Source organism: Apostichopus japonicus, chromosome 5 (assembly GCF_037975245.1).
Source record: "Apostichopus japonicus isolate 1M-3 chromosome 5, ASM3797524v1, whole genome shotgun sequence".
Taxonomy (NCBI): domain Eukaryota; kingdom Metazoa; phylum Echinodermata; class Holothuroidea; order Aspidochirotida; family Stichopodidae; genus Apostichopus; species Apostichopus japonicus.
Genome location: NC_092565.1, coordinates 7,192,446 through 7,210,442, shown reverse-complemented (window position 1 = coordinate 7,210,442; position 17,997 = coordinate 7,192,446). Strand labels below are relative to the sequence as shown.

The following is a 17,997-nucleotide window of genomic DNA, read 5'->3' as shown; positions in this document are numbered from 1 at the left end:
CGAACTACCAGAAAAGATACACATTTATGCTTATATGTACTGACTGTTCACCGGTGCCTTATTACCGACGGTAGCAAGCTGTGTATGTATTTTCTGGCATCGATGGTTGTGTCTAGCACTTCAGTTACACCTCATTCGAAACTAGGTCTGATAACCGGCATTAGATGTTTCTTTTTGCGCGAGTTTTCACACCCTTTAAATCTCCATGCTTCCGAACTTGAGATATAGTGTTTACAGGGTTTCAGTGTTAGACACCTGGTGACCTCAGACGACCTTGAACCTCCACGCTAAACGTTAAACTTCTTCTCAATATGATTCATGCACATGCCAAGTACAACAAGATTTCCACAATTTGACCTTTGATCTCCACCAAAAGTAATAAGGGTCTTGAATTCAACGTTTCACAACTGCATACTAAATATGAGATTAGCTTGCAAGTTTCCTTCATGAGATATCGTGTTTTAATGTTTTCACAATTTGACCTCTGGTGACCCCAAATGGCGTTTGACCTCCCATAAAACAATAGGGTTCTTCTAATCAATGTGGTATTCCTACACACCAAATACGAAATTGTTCCAATTTTCTCGTCTTGAGAAATCGTGTTTACAAGCAATGCGTCACACACACACACACACATCCGCCTGTATGACTACAAAGGTTACGGTTATTTTCAAAATCAAAAAGCAGGATCACAAATAACATTCTTGTCCTGAAAAACACCTGGTGTGATGAAGTCTTTCCTTGTTCTCCTCACTTTTTCGCTGGAGCATATGGCAAGGAATCACAAAGCCAACTAGCTTTTTCTGTATTTTTTCTTTTAAGTCTCCTATCATTATTCTCCTACATTATTTCTCAACTGATACAGTGGCGCAGTGGTCAGTGCCAGTATACCTAAGAGCAAGACAAACTCCTTGTCTAGGGTTCAAATCCCAGTGAAGGTGGTTTTCCTTTTTCTGTTTTTATATATCTTTCCTTCCATTATGAACCATAAATATTAGAAACGAGCATTATTTCTCAACAGTTACAGTGGCGCAGTGGTCAGTGCCAGTACCTGAAGAGCAAGACAAACTCCCTGTCTAGGGTTCAAACCCCAGTAAAGGCATTTTTTTCTGTTTTTATGTATCTTTCCTTCCATTCTGAACCTTAAATATTAGAAACGAGCACAATTTCTCAACAGATACAGTGGTGCAGTGGTTAGTGCCTGTACCTGAAGAGCAAGACAAACTCCTTGTCTAGGGTTCAAATCCCAGTGAAGGCAGTTTTCCTTTTTCTGTTTTTATATATTTTTCCTTCCATTATGAACCATAAATATTCTAAACGAGCATTACTTCTCAACAGTTACAGTGGCGCAGTGGTCAGTGCCAGTACCTAAAGAGCAAGACAAACTCCCTATCTAGGGTTCAAACCCCAGCAAAGGCATTTTCTTTTTTCTGTTTTTTTATATCTTTCCTTCCATTCTGAACCTTAAATATTAGAAACGAGCATAATTTCTCAACAGATACAGTGCATGGCGCAGTGGTCAGTGCCAGTACCTGAAGAGCAAGACAAACTCCCTGTCTAGGGTTCAAACCCCAGTAAAGGCATTTTTTTCTTCTGTTTTTATATATCTTTCCTTCCATTCTGAACCTTAAATATTAGAAACGAGCACAATTTCTCAACAGATACAGTGGTGCAGTGGTTAGTGCCTGTACCTGAAGAGCAAGACAAACTCCTTGTCTAGGGTTCAAATCCCAGTGAAGGCAGTTTTCCTTTTTCTGTTTTTATATATCTTTCCTTCCATTATGAACCATAAATATTCTAAACGAGCATTACTTCTCAACAGTTACAGTGGCGCAGTGGTCAGTGCCAGTACCTAAAGAGCAAGACAACCTCCCTATCTAGGGTTCAAACCCCAGCAAAGGCATTTTCTTTTTTCTGTTTTTTTTTTTATCTTTCCTTCCATTCTGAACCTTAAATATTAGAAACGAGCATAATTTCTCAACAGATACAGTGCATGGCGCAGTGGTCAGTGCCAGTACCTGAAGAGCAAGACAAACTCCCTGTCTAGGGTTCAAACCCCAGTAAAGGCATTTTTTTCTTCTGTTTTTATATATCTTTCCTTCCATTCTGAACCTTAAATATTAGAAACGAACATTATTTCTCAACAGATACAGTGGTGCAGTGGTGAGTGCCGGTACCTGAAGAGCAAGACAAACTCCTTGTCTAGGGTTCAATTCCCACAGGATGCATATCTATGGTTCAAGTCCAGCCACAGCATTTTAATTTTCTGTTCTTTGGAGGATGTGGAAGTATAAAGGGTAAAAAACAAATTTTTTTCATTGGGAACCAAAAATGGTGTAATCGGTAGTTCCGTATGCGATTAGAAATTTCTGATTGGCTGGGTTCAAGACCAGCCAGGGTGAGTGATCGCTGGCAAAAGGAGTTTGCGGGGACCCCCTTCCTCCTGACAAGGTTCCCAAGCGGACAAGGGAGTTTGCCGGCACCCCTCCCCCTGACAAGGTTCCCTCTCCCTGACAAGGGTCAGTGGAGAATATGTTTTATAATAACACTAAGTCCAAACAACTGGATCTTTAAATATTTGAAAAGCTTTCTCCCACCTAATGGCCTAGTGGTAGAGAAAAAGTTTGGCAGCAGAAGGTCCCTGGTTCAATAGCAACTACTGCTTTCTTTTCCTCAGAATATATCCTACCTTGTTTGGCAGCTTGCAGAAAACTCATCACTAACATTTTTTTTTAAAATTCAATACATGTATCAATAAAATACATCCACTTTTATTTAGAACAAACCATTACATAGCAGGTGAATTCACCATTCCTTAGGTTCAGAGAGTTGTTAGAAAAAGAGTACATTTGCTTCTCATATATTTAAGGTTAATATTGTATACTTTGAACATGAACTTGGATCTTTTTATGTCAAATCTGTTCATGGGCAGGACTTTTCTCTAGCTCAATCACCAACCTTATCCTGTCCCGAAACAAAATTTTCCAATGAAAATAATCTCATAACAGACAACAGAATTTACCATAAACTTTTTTGAGCAAACTAATGCATATTAAGTTCCAAGTCATTCTTCCCCTCCCCCTACCACCTCCTTTAACTCCCTCCCCCCTGCCACACACATATGCATTACTCCATTATCTTAGCATTAGTATAAATAAACATGCTTGTGCACTTTTGAGCATTTTGGAACAAAATAGGTCATATGATGGGCTTCAGGATTTACTTCAATGCATGGATATTATTTACTCGTGTGAGTCAAAATTCAACAAATGTTGCAATTTCATCATGATGATTGTCAATATTTACACAAATGCAGACATTTGGACTTAAAAGCCACTTCCATGTATGATTCTACATCACTTTGCTGATCGAAATAATGGAAAGAATTAAATGATTGCGGAAAATATATCTGAAGATTGTCAAAAATGGATGTATGTCCTTAGTACAAATGACTGGAATTGATTCTCCTTTTAGCAACTCCCTGCAGTATAAAGCAGTGAAAAAAAATGGGGGGGAAGTTGCAAAAATGCATTGTGGCTTTGATGAATTTTCTTCATGAATCTGAAAAATGAATAGTGAGGGTGTACAACATTCTTGATCTTAGTAATACAGTGAAGAGCAGTGTGATGTAACAAACAATACAGTCACAATGACACACCCTGTCCTGAAATGACCATTAACCTCAACAATAGGCTTCTTGTTCTAAATGTGATAGATACATCAACATACTAAATATGACATCTCTCCTTGCTAAAATACTTTGAAAATAAGCATGGTTTTCACAATTGACCCCTGGTGAACTTATACGACCATTGACCTCAAGATGGTACAAATATAAACCAAATATGCGATCTGTCCAAGCTTCCCTTGCGATATTATGTTTAGGAAGGAGTGTTAGTGTAAAGAGACAGGTAAGCGGGGACTGAAGTAAATGTTACGCATTTGTCGACATCAAAATGACCTTTGACCTCAACCAACAGCAATAATAGGCTCTTTAAATTTGATATGGTACATCTACAAACCAAATATGAGATCTGTCCAATATCATTTTAACAAAGGCTTTCACCATTTGACCTGTTGCCACAAATGACCTCTGACCTCCACAAAAGTCAATAGGCTTCTTTTATTTATATACTATACATCTTCATACCAAATATGAGATCTGCACAAGCTTCCATATTGAGATATCATGTTTACAAGGTTTTCACAATTTGACCCCTTGTGACCCCAAATGACCTTTGACCTCCACTAAAAACAATGAGACTTTTGTACTCAATGTGGTACTCCTACACACTGAGTATGAAGTTGGTTTGACCTTCCCGTCTTGAGATATCGTGTTTAGAAGCTGGGCTTCACAAATACACACATACATACGCCATCATGAATGCAAATGTCACGATTATCATAGAAACCAAAAAGGGAGCAGGCCTATTTGCTGTAGATATGGTATGTGTTTTCTTAAAGTTACGGCATTGGTTGCCCATATTTTCTTGATGATATTAAATCTGTGGTATTACCTTCAAGCAACAATTCCATAATCTGACCACTGATAACAATAAGCTACATGAAGATTGACTTATCATTTATATGTAAGTTCCATTTTCGAAAAATTATGATCTAATTTAAGGAATTCTCAAAAAATACCCAAAATAAAGTGAGAAAACACTGAACTTTGTTTCATTCTTTTTACATATTTTTATTTGGAAAAATTTCAAACAAATATTTTGTACAGGTTCTTTTATAGTCTAACAGCATCAGAGTCAAGTAGCAAAAATGAGTGCAATAAGTAAACAAAAAATCTCATTGTGTAGACATCTTCTTCGAATACGAGAAACCCGTCTGCATGATTAAGATAAAATGTCATGAATCCCACCAAACAGACAGATTTTTAAACCTAACTAGAAAGATGCTCACCTCCAACAATTCACGTAAAACCTGTCTCCGATCACTGTTTAAAGGATTTACCCAATGCATGATGCTTTAGCCCAGGCATTCACTGTGCTCGATAAAACCCTGTGCCAACCCACAAGAGTACTCGGTATGTTTCTCCTCACTCATCCTCCTCCCCCCCCCTCCGCCCTCCCCACTCTGACAACTCTTCCTTTGAACCCTTAATTTGTAAGTTTGACACTGATACCAAAAAACCAAGAATTTACTATCAGTAACACCATCATACGGGTCCATCGATCAGCTGACCATTCAGCAAAATTGGATTTTGCAATCGCCTTTCAGAATCACTTATAAAAGGCATCTGCAAATTACAATGGTGACCGAAATAAGTGATACAACATAAATAAATGAAACAACTTACTAGTGTCATTCTGGTTGGACATGAGACATTCTATTTACTACAGTACAAAGTACATAATTATTAATATTTGTCTTCCATCACAGAATTTAAAACTTCCATTTTTTAAATATAACCCTCTGAAATGATGAACGACAATGCCGGTTTGTTTAATTACATAACGCGAACAGTTAACAGACTCATATGTCACTGGAAACCAAACGCTTATATCCCATTAAGGGAAACATGTTTTCTTCCCTTAATGGAAACAATTTACACATTTCAAGGATTAATCGTCTCTCTGTTCACAGAGGTAAACATGTTTGGCATCCCTACCCTCCCCCCAAATGACGCTGGAAGTGAGGAAGCGACAAGAAAACATAAAAGGATCTAAATGTGAAAGGATCGCCTTTTAGCAATTTGACAAACACATCCATTGTATTACCCAGCATTTTATATTATTGATACTCTTTGGCATTATGGTTTGACATAACACTTGGGTCTAACGGGACAGAACGGATATTGTCAAACCTTAAAATTTCTTGTTTCTTGAATCTTATCATTTTCTAATCGAAGAAACCGGAGTGTAGAGCTGTAGAACTGTGTCATTTATGTGAGTGCCAGAGTTCACCAGAGCCCACATTCACTCGGAGAATTGACTGAAGAGTTTTTATGTAAAATATATATACTTTTAGCCTTTGAAGAAGATCCTGCTAGGATCAAAACGTCAGGCCAACTTACTTTTAAACATTCTCCTACACAGGCTCTCTAGTGGATAAGCAGATTGCCAACAGTTTGATTTTATTTTGAAAATATATATACATAACATAGAAAGAAAATTGATTACGACAGCCTATATAAATGATCTGATCATGTGACAGGAGTATCCTACATAGTTATTTATACAATGCAGTATTAATTTAGAACTGGAAGTAACACTAACACACCCCGACAGAAAAAACACATCTCAAATTGCATATTTCTTGTAGATTCACCCAATCATTCAGCTCCTCACCAACAGCTGTGCAATACATGCACCACTACTACAACATTTACAAGTATGCCTAGACTTCCACAATTTTTGCCACTCGTTAAGAAAATAACCAGTGAATAAAATAATCTACCAGCTAAAATCAACTTCCCACATGCATTTTCCTTGAATTCTATACAAATGCGACGTTACTCTTGCACTGGCAGAATATCACGAGAGCTCTTTCGTTTCTACTTGCAAACAACGAAATCAAATACCAGGCATTTAGCCAGTAAATGGCCTGCACTTTGAGGCCTGAAAAATATACAGATGGTAATGGCACATACACATAGGCTATGTGTGCTGTATCATCAACTTCGCTAGTACATGTTTTCCGCAAAAGACAAAACTTGCAGCTACCAGTTTCTCAAAGTGTCATTACCGACAATGAATGTTGTATGAATATTATTGACTTTTAGTTTACTATTATGAATTTACCATTACAGTCATTTGCAACTCCTAATTTGTTGCTACAAGTTACTTATGGTTTCATAAACTTATAAAGAAACTTTGTGTTGCACAAAGGCTTACACACTAATGAACATTTTTGAATTTGCAAAGCTATTACAAGTGTTATGCTTTAACCGTGTAACTTGTTGTTACAAGAGTAACAGGTTCACACCGTGAAAAATAATACACAAGAGGTCTTTCAGGCTTGGTCATCGTTTCTTGAAGCCAGTTAAGTGGAACATTTCAACTTTGATGTGAAGCTTAGGCAACAATTTCTCATATAACTTATATGTTAGGCTACCCTAGTGTCAACTATCAGAAGCATCGCTTGAACTGTTCACTGTCATAAGGATATCTTGGCTTTATCAAAGAACTAGGTTTCATTGAATTCAGTTAATTCTTTCGTTTTTTGTTGAAATTAGATAGAATGGAGTGACAGTCCTTCCAACTTCCTGTAATAAAACAATAATCTTTATGCTTAAAAAAATATTCAACAATCTACAAATGTAAATTTGGATCCAAATGACTTCAACATCTGACACCTCTTGCCATAAAGGGCATTCTTGCCCTCCCTTTAAGGAATATTTTTGCTCAACAAGTAAATCCTCTCTTCATCTCTCCCTCTCGATGTGACTACAGTTCGCTACAGTATCTAATGAAAGCACTCTGTGGGTTTAATCTTCGTCTGAACTCTCCTGGCTGTCCCCGCTCTCGTCGTCGCTGGCAACCTCCTTCACATCGATGCTGAATTTGTATTCCTGGTCGCAGCCCATGTACGCGTCGCTCATGTAGTAAATGGTATAGTTATGTGACCCTGGTGATGGCGCCACAAAGTCCAGCTTGACCTTAGCTTTGTGCTGCAGGGTCAATCTCTTGATGGAGATCAGGCTGTTGGTCTTTGTATCACCGATGACCACCCACCATCCTTCCTCTCGTTTCTGCAGGAGGAGGGGGGGGAAAAAAACAGAGTCAAGTCAAGTATACTACTTGTATGTGCACAGATGCCAACCTTCAAAGGTCATATTCTTTTGTTAAAAATTGATCAATTTATTTCTGATAATAATTTATTAAACTTTTGTCCAGCAGAAGTGTGTAACTTTCTTCCAATGTTTTAATAGGCCAAACCAAAGTGGTTACTGCAAAATGGTTAATTATTAAACTTTGGTGTAATTATTGTACGGAATCACAAAAACAAAACACAAGTCGGATTGAAGTGGCAACAAATGCATTTCTTTGAATTGGTGACATTCCTGGCACAGGCAGGTATTTCTCACCACAGACGCTCCTTTTCAGGGGGATATGTACAGATAGAACAGAATGAAACCTGCTGCCATACCTGGGGGAACAACGGAGCGATGACAGGTCCAGTTATTTCATCTTCTCTCTCCAGTGTAACCATCACAACCACCGGGCCACCGCTACAGTCAAACAGGAAAGGAAAGAAAATCTAGTGAATTCAAAGCCAGAACGAAGACATTCTTACACTGGCTTTCACACAAGAGCTGCTCACATTTAGCCGACTGTGTGAAAACAATGCCATACATTTTTGCAAGGGAAGGAAGGGGGGGTGGAGGAAAATATTTCACCAACTGATTAACCCCAGACCTTCATTTACCAGTAAATAGAAAAATCCTAACTCTTGGACTTGAGGAGAGAAGTAGAAACCTTACAGTCACAAAATTAAAAAAATACGTCAGAACTGCACTTAACAACTCTGACTTTCGTCATTACTTTCGTCATTACTGTTGCTTCTAACAAACTGCTTTACTTTTTTATTGATTTTTGATTTGAAAATTCTTCCCTTGACGACCGTTGTCATTTTGTTTCTGCTACATACCTTTCAATACTGTCCTTCTCCTGCACCTCGTAGGTCAGTTCTATGTTAGGGTATCGGTTGCAGAAGCGGGCCACGTCTGCCATCTGAACATCCTTCAGTTGCAGCAGGTCAGTTCTCTCCTGGTCCTCCATCTCCATGATGTCGAAGATGCTCTCAACTTCCTGTCACCGACAAAAAAAAAGATAAAAAGAGAATCAGCGATAAAGCCAGGTAAATAAAAAATCGGTGATAAACATTAATTGAGCCAAGTAAATCATGTTTAGTGGTCGACTTTTTCTCATCTACAGCAGCAATCTCATGATGACTGAATATACTTTGGTTCTGTCTGTAAAGACACATTTCAAATTTGAGGTAAATTTTGCTTCCAGTAAATCTGAATAGCATATTCTTACGTGATATCCACAAAGATCTATTATTCCCTGTTACCAGTTTCACAGAGTACCAAAGTATAAAAGTAAATGGGATGGAGGGGGAGAATTGGGGGGGGAGGGTGGGGGTTGGAATACTGACTGGATTACCTCCTGTCCTCATTGCTTATTCAGTTACCAAATAATAAATTCATTGACTTCTTGTTTGAAAGAGTATATTACAATATGATCTGCGATGCCAGAGTGTGTATTTCTGTCTACTGATTGGCCTTCATCTAGAATGTAACGATGGTTTCATTCAATATTGCAGTCGATGTTTCATTCAGTGACTGAGTAACCTAATCATACCAGACTACTGGTAATTTAAACAATGGTTAATCATTTAACATTTCAAACTAAAATGAAAAAGGACTGCAAACAAAACTTTTCCAGAATGATGGTGTTCTTTGATTTTAAAACACTCATCCATCCCTTCTCATGTTGTCTTTATCAACAGGGAAAAACCAATACTTGGCAGATGAACTGTTGGTTTGGTGAGGGGAGGGGGAGGGTGTGGGGGAGGGGGAAGCAACATAGCAGCTACCAATATTAGTTGGGAGGTGGGGCCGGGGAAACTGGTACAACAGACTTTTTTCTTGATTTTTACCTTTTCCATGCATCTCTTGATTAGATCGCTGTCAAAGTGAGGAAGCTGTTTCAAGTACGAATCCTTGTTCCACATAGCCTGGGTGACCATCTGTGCTAGTTCCATAGCTGCCAGTGCAGGAGACAACCAGCCGTTGCTACTGAGGACATCCACGCAGGCTTGAATCAGTCTGAGGGCCTGATGGAATAATTTGTTCGGCAGAACAAGAAAATATTAACAGAGAAATCGTTGAATTTACTGAAATATAAATATGCATGAGTTTGTTAAATATGTTAATGAGCAAAGGGGATACATCAAAACATAGATACTAGCATACAGTAGAAGGCTGTATACAAATGAAGCTAATGTATGACATGAATCTGACAAGTTCAGTCCATCCAATTAATATATTACATGTAATCGCATGATCACCATGAAGCTGACAAGAACACCCCCATAACACTTGGTTTACATCCCCATGTTGACTTGCGCACTGTATTCAGCATCTCCAAACGACCACTTCAAAAGTGCTTTTTTAAGGGGCTCTATGCCTGAAGCACGAACGTGACAAGAATAGGCTTTCATAATGCCTCACGGAAGAAACTAATCTGAAAATTATATTAATTATTGCTTTGGGTCGTAAATTACCGTTATTTTCACCACGCCTTGTGAGAATCCATGCACAATGGAATATCTTTTAAGCCTAATTGGGAGGTACTAATTAGTGAGAATACAAATAAAAGAGAAACCCTTGTGTCCATTTTAATACCATAACCTTGAAAGTGTAGGTTTTCTTTTATCCTTTCTACATACTACACTACTAATTGATTGGCCTGCAAACAAATTAGTGCCAAATTGAAGTCCCGACTTTTTTCCTTTATTTGACTTTTTTACCTTGCTCAAGATTTCTTCTGTGTCTCCCTGTAACTCTGCAGAGAGCTGCATCCTTCCCAGATGGGCCTGGAGTAATAGGTTGGTCTTCACATGAGGGTCATTGTATCGCGCTTGACTCAGCTTGTTCGGTACCCTGCTAGCCAACTGTGAAGTTAGTGGAAGAGATGACGAGGAGAAATGTGACCAGCTATGACAAACACTGAGCTCTAAGAAGGAAAATAGGCCATTTCATCTTTTGAACGACGAAAAATCAAATTATCAGTACCTGAAAGGTTCAGGACCGGGGTCTAGATTTGGACGATGGTACAACTGTACACAGCACGCCTACACAGCGTTTCATTACCGGCATTATGCAACTGTATCGTACACTTCCCCAACAGCACCCACTTTTGCTTGTTATTCACTCCGGTAAATAACGTATTAAGGAATTGAGGAAACATTGATCACTGATATCTTCCTTCACCACAGATCAGGGATGACACCTGCAACTGATTAGTAAATGACCCTAAACAATCTGAAACTACAGCAAAAACACTAAAATAACATGCAAATTAGACACTTCCTTTTCTTTTTTTCTATATATATATATATATAGGTCAAAATGTATATAGGTCCAAAAAATGCTTTCTCTAAGGTACTTCACAAAAATATTTAACAGTTGTCATCCAGTTTTGTGATGGGGAAATGACGGGAAATAATTGATAAATTCTGTCATTTTTCCTCCACTACCTACCTGTTTGAGGATGGAGTCTTCGTGGTGCCTGATGGGAATGTTCTCATACTCTGCTGCAGATGCTATGATCTCTATCAGACCTTTGATCTTGGTCTTGTTATTCAGAGACATGCTGAAGGATTCGATGGTGGTGTAGTTGATGTAGTAGTAAGCCGCGATCATGCCCAGGTTCAGCGGGTTGATCTCCATCTCGTCTTCGATGCTGACACATTTAGAATGCTCCAGGTCCTGTAGGGTGCTCTCCACCAACTCAGAGAGATTGTCTGATAAGTGCCTATGTGTGATACCTGTAGAGGGAAGATGGGGTAAAGAATAAAGTAAGGAGTGGTGCCTAGGTGTGATTCCTGTAGAGGGAAGATGCGGTATAGGTTAAAGTAAGGGATGGTGCCTATGTGTGATTCCTGAGGAGGAAGATGTGGGGTGATTCAAGTAAGGAGTGGTGCCTAGGTGTGATACCTGTAGATGGAAGATGTGGTATAGATTAAAGTAAGGAGTGGTGCCTATGTGTGATTCCTGTAGAGGGAAGATGGGGTAAAGAATAAAGTAAGGAGTGGTGCCTAGGTGTGATTCCTGTAGAGGGAAGATGCGGTATAGGTTAAAGTAAGGGATGGTGCCTATGTGTGATTCCTGTGGAGGAAGATGTGGGGTGATTCAAGTAAGGAGTGGTGCCTAGGTGTGATACCTGTAGATGGAAGATGTGGTATAGATTAAAGTAAGGAGTGGTGCCTATGTGTGATACCTGTGGAGGTAGAACGACGCATAGCTTCCAGTCGGGACTATGCATTCCCATCTCCATGGGATGACAATTGTCCAAAGTGAGCTATTTACTATAACACAAGCTGAACCAGTAAATTGGTACTACCAGTCAACATAAAGTAACCACTCCAAGTATCATTTCAGTTCACCTACAGTTGTATGCGGCTTGACCAGAAAAGTTGATATTCCAGGTTTATAGCTATTATGGTCACCTACGTCTTCTTAGCAACCCTCCAGGGGGCAGACTCTGTGGCTTTAGGGAAGGGTATAATGGGAGGAGGTACCCCCCATCCCCTTTGAGAACTTTCAGTACGATTAAGTGTGCTTAGTTGCAAAATAGCATTAGAGTTTTGCAATCTTTGAATTGAGAGTTTGTTCAAGATTTTCTAGTTTTCTTCTTCCATGTTTTAGCAACCCTCTTAAATATTTGTAGCCACCCTAAAAACAGGTCATGACACGCACTTTGAATGCCAAGGACTTCTGACTCTGAGATGTTAATTTCAGAGAACATAATTTTAACACAACGTGTAAAGATTATTGTACTGAAACGGCATAAAAATGCAATTACACAGTGTGTGAAATTAGAGCATTAAAATAAAATCCTGGACAGTTAGATTGACAGACAAACACACGTGCAGACAGACAGAACCCCAAGCCATTTTTTATTCACTCTCACAACCCTCTGCAGCCGTAGGGCCTAAACATGTGTTTGTGGCCTTATCAATCGCTATTAACTTTACCATTGTAGAGCAAAACTTCTCGGAAACAAGTCCACCAAAAGTCACAAACCTTGCAAGCCATAGTAGTTTGGATTCTGAGCCATACGTCTGTAGAGGAATGTCCAAGTCAGATAGTCGACAGCGTCCTGTTTGTTCTCAATGGTCTTAGTCACGACCTCCGCGTTGAAGTGATCGTGGAGACAGTGATCCAGGTGAGACTGAAATGGAACGGCCCAAACTGTCATTTGTATGATAAGCCTTGCATTTGATACTCAAACAATTTGTCAGTTTCTGATATACATTAATAATTGAACAAAATTTTACAGCAAGAACCAATTTTTGGCTCAATTTGTATCCAGCAGGGTCATAGCAAGACTCTTTGTCTTTGTCTTTTTTTGACCAATTTTATAAATAAAAAAAAAAGAACATTTTTGTGACAGTTTTCATTTGGTCTTTTTTTTTAGGGGGGGGGAGGTGAAGGGCGGGCCTCAGTTATTTGAGGGCCTAAGCACAACCGTGTTCCTCATATGAGGATTCTAAATAGTCATCCAAAACATTTTGTCTTATTTTACTTTTTTAATCGATTGTTTCTTCCTGAGGGCAGATATGACTACACAGGGATTTTATGCTTTCCTCCTCATGATGCTCTCAGACAGGCAATAAAGACGCCTGCAGAAATTGTTGTTTTATTTTTCTTATTTTTAAACCTCAAAACTAATCGCGAAGCATGCAATGCTAATGAGACAATTTGCTATATATGTGATAATGTTTTGGTAGGTCTGGTAGGTATTGGTAGGTTACCGAAATAACTAAAGGCCAACTCACTCAAAATAGATATTTGTTGATCATTCCACTGCAACCCAAAACCACCACCCACATCAGTCTCGGATATGTGCCTACGGCAAGTTTTTCTCTTTTTAAATGACATCACAAATAGATTTGATTACTTTTTTCTCTTTTCTCTGAAGTTTTCTCCCGTTTGTTGGTTTCCTTCTTTTAGTCATCGGTACCTAGTCCTAATGGGTCATAACCAGTGCTTACAGTTTGCAAAGCAATTTTCAGGCCTTTTTGGGGTTTATTAGTTATTAAAAGTACTGTAAACACTGTGGTTACACATCATGTATTCAATCGCTATGCAATCTTGCACCTTTTCCTTCTTAGCAAATTCAGTCTTGTTTCATTAGCATAGTTTGCTATGCAATACCTGATTAACTATTCCACATTGGTGTGCTACTATTAAATATCTCTTACAAACACAAACCATTAAATTGTCATGTTTTTCTCTTCACAAATTTGAAGAAAGTTCCAAATTGTTGCCTTATACTGGTGAGTGCCAAATTACAGAAAAACATTTGGCAAAATTTTTCAAACATTAATAAAGGGAGGGAGGGAGGGGCCAAGTTTGATTGGCCGTGGGTGCATCATCTGCATTTTTTTTTCTATTTTCTTTAAACAATAATGACACTTATCTGTTACATTACATTAAGTGAAATGAATGATCATTTAACTTTGCAACACCGATTAATTCTGGCATTTTTACATATGTTGTATGGTGACCAGACAAAGACATCTTACCTTCCATCCAAAATGCCTTTTTCACCCCACTCATTAACAACTCCCCACATCCCCCATGACAACCCCTCCACCTTACACGGCCCTCACCCACTACATCAGTTAGATAAAGCCAGTGGTTTAACAAAATGTTTGAGATGATATTTAGGAATGAGAATGATGTCAGCTTCTCCTTCCAGGAACAAACCTCATTTATTCTACCTCTTTTGCATATCATTCATAGCACACTGAATAGCACTAGAATGCCAAGATTTAGAGGTATTATTGAAGCTATAACTTTGCATTTCCTATGGCTTACAATTCCAAAGACAATTTTAATTGTAATCAAAGCCCATCAGACAAGAAAATAATAATTACAAAATGCAAAGAAATATGATAATCTCTCGAAGCAAACCTCGACTGGAAGCGGCTCGTACAGGAATTTCTTGTAGAAGTCTTTCTTTGATCCTTGACACAAGATGACACACTTGCTGACTGTTTTAGAGGAAGCAAAAAAATTTGTCATTAGAAAGGAAGAAAGGAAGAGAAAGACCAATGGGAGGGTCAATGCCCCTGTTCTCCCCCCCCCCAACCCATCTCCCCTTCCTCCCGAGAGAACCAACTATGGCACTCGTTTCAACGAATGTAATGTCAGCCGAACAAGATCTTTGTCAAAAACGAGAGTTGGAACCTCTCGCCTTATCTTTTTCATATCTTTACCGATGACAGTCGCCGAGAACTTTTGGACGATTCAGTTGACAAGAGCCGTGACACTTGCCGTCACTCTTCCACTGCCCTTGCCCTTCCGAGCACCTTAGAGTGACGTTGACAGATTTTTCTGGTTTACTCTTCCGTTTATCCTCCAAGAAGGAATCGTCTTTTACCAATTAGGTAAATCCTGTTAATCCTGTCTCGTAAGTCGAACAAAGGGAAAGGCTCTTGACAAGGTCATCAAGGAAGCAATGTTGATGACAGACTCTTCCCTAAAATCGCTGTCTTGTAGTGCTGCTGCTCGTACAACAGAATGGAGGAGACATACCATGACACGTCCTAAACGAATTCTCATATTAACCGTAACTACAAAAGTTCAAATTTATCAGACTTGGATTCTGTCTTCTATTTCATGCTACTTGTTTGAATAATTCGAAAGGATTCCAAGGAGCGCGCACAGGGTTGAGTGATAGGAAAGTTACAAGGACAAACTTCTGTATCCCACATTTTCCCCAAATTTTTCCCACATTTGGAAACGTGGCTGTCTAAGTTACACAGCCCGAAAAAAAAAAGGAACTGCATTTTAGACTAATCTATATGTAAAAATTATGTTGAGAACAAAGAAATCTAACTTTTGTCTTTCTGTTTCTCAATTAGTCCAGCATCATTTTTAATCAGTCTTTTGACTCATTGATCCTTGAATTTTTTTCGTCTGACGCACAACCCTAATTTAATTGCTTTTAACCGTTATGTTAGAGAGAAAGCAAAAATTAGACTAATGACAAAATAAAGCAAAAATACACATTGTTATCCCCCCCACTAAGAAATGAATAGCAATGTGTGACAAAACACTAGATATTTATGTAAAACTTTACCTTCGTTTTCTATGTCAGGGCGATTCGCTCTCCCGACCATCTGTAGGACGTCAGTGACTGGATAGTCGACATAACTATTAACAGAAAAATAAAACAGACTTTCTTAGTCTTGACCAATGATTTCACAATAAATTAATTTGTTTATGACAAGTTATGATCTAAAATTTTGGCTGAAATATGCATTAAATTACACCCGTTTTTTTTTCTTCGAGGATAAACAAAAATAAGGATAAAACAAGATGGATGCATCAAATTGGCAAACAAGAAATTTACGTTTACAAGGCAGTTTATAATGCATACCCCAATAATTTCAAAAGGTTTGGGCCACAGGGACCAATAATGGCCTGTCCCCCCCCCCTTCCATAAATTGTTAAACAACAAAATGAAGAAGTCTTTTTTTCACAGAATACTTTTGTGTTTTATAAGAAACCAGTTCAGGTTGTTTTGTTGCACAATCGACTGCTTAGCATTTGTTTAGCAATGTGGCCATGATTGCATATACAGAATTTTGCTACTATGCTATTCGTATAAAATATTCACTTTCATTTTGATATAGTTGGTGATATCGCCCTACGCCAAAGGAAACCGGTCACTACTCACGCATGGATTTTGCCATTGTAATACTGTGTATCCATAATGACCGCTAGGTGGGCACTAAGGGTCAGACCCCAGCACATGTTTCTGGAGGCTACAACCACCTGGATGGCACCAACAGAGTACAACTGCTCCACAACTCTCTGTTCGATCTCGGACAGACCCTCGTGAAGGTAAGCAATCCCATTCTCTAGCATTTCTCTAAGTGTCTGGTGGTAGAATAATGATCAGAGCAGTTTATGAACATGTCTCTCATGTCTGGTGGTAGAAATGATTGGAGAGGAGAGATGGCACAAAGTCCATGCACTTGACATCTCTCTCAAATGTCTTGCATGTGATATTTTCTGTGGTAGACTTTGGACGGAGTAGGAGTGTGCTCAGAGTGGAATCAACATTTCAAGTGTACGCTCTGATCTAAATGACACTCTAGTGCAGGGTTTCCAAAACTTGATTCCCCCACGAACCCCCTGTGGATGTCAGAGTTATCCACGAACCCCCAACTTTTCATGGCAACATATGCGTATGGAACGCGAAATAGAGTTTGTCGATAGGCACGACTTTTGTACATTACTAAATTATATGATATGTCTGATTTAAGTTCAACAAAAATGACTCTAGTTTTGACTTTCAGATTCGTCTCACGAACCCCCTGGGATGGACTCACGCACCCCTTCGGGGTTCATGCACCCCAGTAAGGGAACCCCTGCTCTAGTGCAATTACAAAAATGACAGCACATAGGCAAATTTTCACTAGTCAAAAGTCCTGGGGTCCATACCTCGTCGGTGACTTTACTCAAATGGGCTGCCAAATCCTTCTTGTCAACATGGAGGAAACGACTCTCATCTGACTCCTCCACAGAGACGTAGGTCAAGAGGTCGATGGCTGTCAGCTTGGTCTGCTTCCTGGAGGGAACGAAGACGATGACAGGCTTGGATGGAGAGTACTTCAGGATGGCGTTGTAGGTTGGCTTCACCATGGCAACCAGCCTTGACGCAGTGTGCGTAATGTTGAAGCCCTGCAGGAGGAGAAATATCATTAAATTGATTTAAAAATATAACACACACTTATCCCAAAAGAAAAACCATGCTCAACAAGAAACCTTTCATGCTCTCAGATCTTACCATTTCAAGGTAAACGGAACACAAGTAATCTGTAACGTCAACTCGATGAGTGACTGGGATTGTCAAACTTGTAGGTCTTCTCTCACAAAAACTGTCCAACGTTCCTTGAACATAAACCTTTTTATTCTCTCAAAACTGATACTGACAAACAGACAGACAGACAGACAGATAGATACGATGACAACGATAACTGTTGATGGTTTTCTAATTGTTAGTTACCACACTATGCGGTACTACCCTGTCACACTTTAAAGAACTGCGTCTTGGCAAACAAGAACAGTTCCAAAGATCTATCTGACAGAAACAGAAAATTCAGACGGCTCCTGCTGTCAATACAAGAAGCCTTTAAGTGTGACCTGACAATATCATGAATTTAAGGATAAATTGTCCCAAAACTGGGTGACCTCTTGGTAAGACCATCTGACTTCACACTAAACATCGACAA

The 17,997-nt window shown here is 39.1% G+C and overlaps 1 protein-coding gene across 2 annotated transcripts in view; it reads right to left on the bottom strand.

Moving 5' to 3' along the window:
• Nucleotides 1–4,733: 4,733 nt before the first annotated feature.
• Nucleotides 4,734–17,997, bottom strand: part of LOC139967461 (U5 small nuclear ribonucleoprotein 200 kDa helicase-like) — a 41,133-nt gene continuing 27,869 nt past the window's right edge. Inside the window, exons 30-40 of one of the 2 annotated variants that reach the window (XM_071971310.1) lie at nucleotides 17,207–17,446; nucleotides 16,437–16,639; nucleotides 15,837–15,910; nucleotides 14,666–14,745; nucleotides 12,770–12,917; nucleotides 11,225–11,511; nucleotides 10,492–10,635; nucleotides 9,619–9,795; nucleotides 8,605–8,765; nucleotides 8,104–8,185; nucleotides 4,734–7,705 (exon numbers count right to left, since the gene is read on the bottom strand). In XM_071971310.1, coding sequence (XP_071827411.1) covers nucleotides 7,442–7,705; nucleotides 8,104–8,185; nucleotides 8,605–8,765; nucleotides 9,619–9,795; nucleotides 10,492–10,635; nucleotides 11,225–11,511; nucleotides 12,770–12,917; nucleotides 14,666–14,745; nucleotides 15,837–15,910; nucleotides 16,437–16,639; nucleotides 17,207–17,446 — 1,860 coding nt within the window. In that variant the 3' untranslated portion in view covers nucleotides 4,734–7,441. Of the gene's footprint in view, nucleotides 7,706–8,103; nucleotides 8,186–8,604; nucleotides 8,766–9,618; nucleotides 9,796–10,491; nucleotides 10,636–11,224; nucleotides 11,512–11,804; nucleotides 11,852–12,769; nucleotides 12,918–14,665; nucleotides 14,746–15,836; nucleotides 15,911–16,436; nucleotides 16,640–17,206; nucleotides 17,447–17,997 lie in introns of those variants that run through there. The other variant, XM_071971311.1, reaches the window with a different exon arrangement.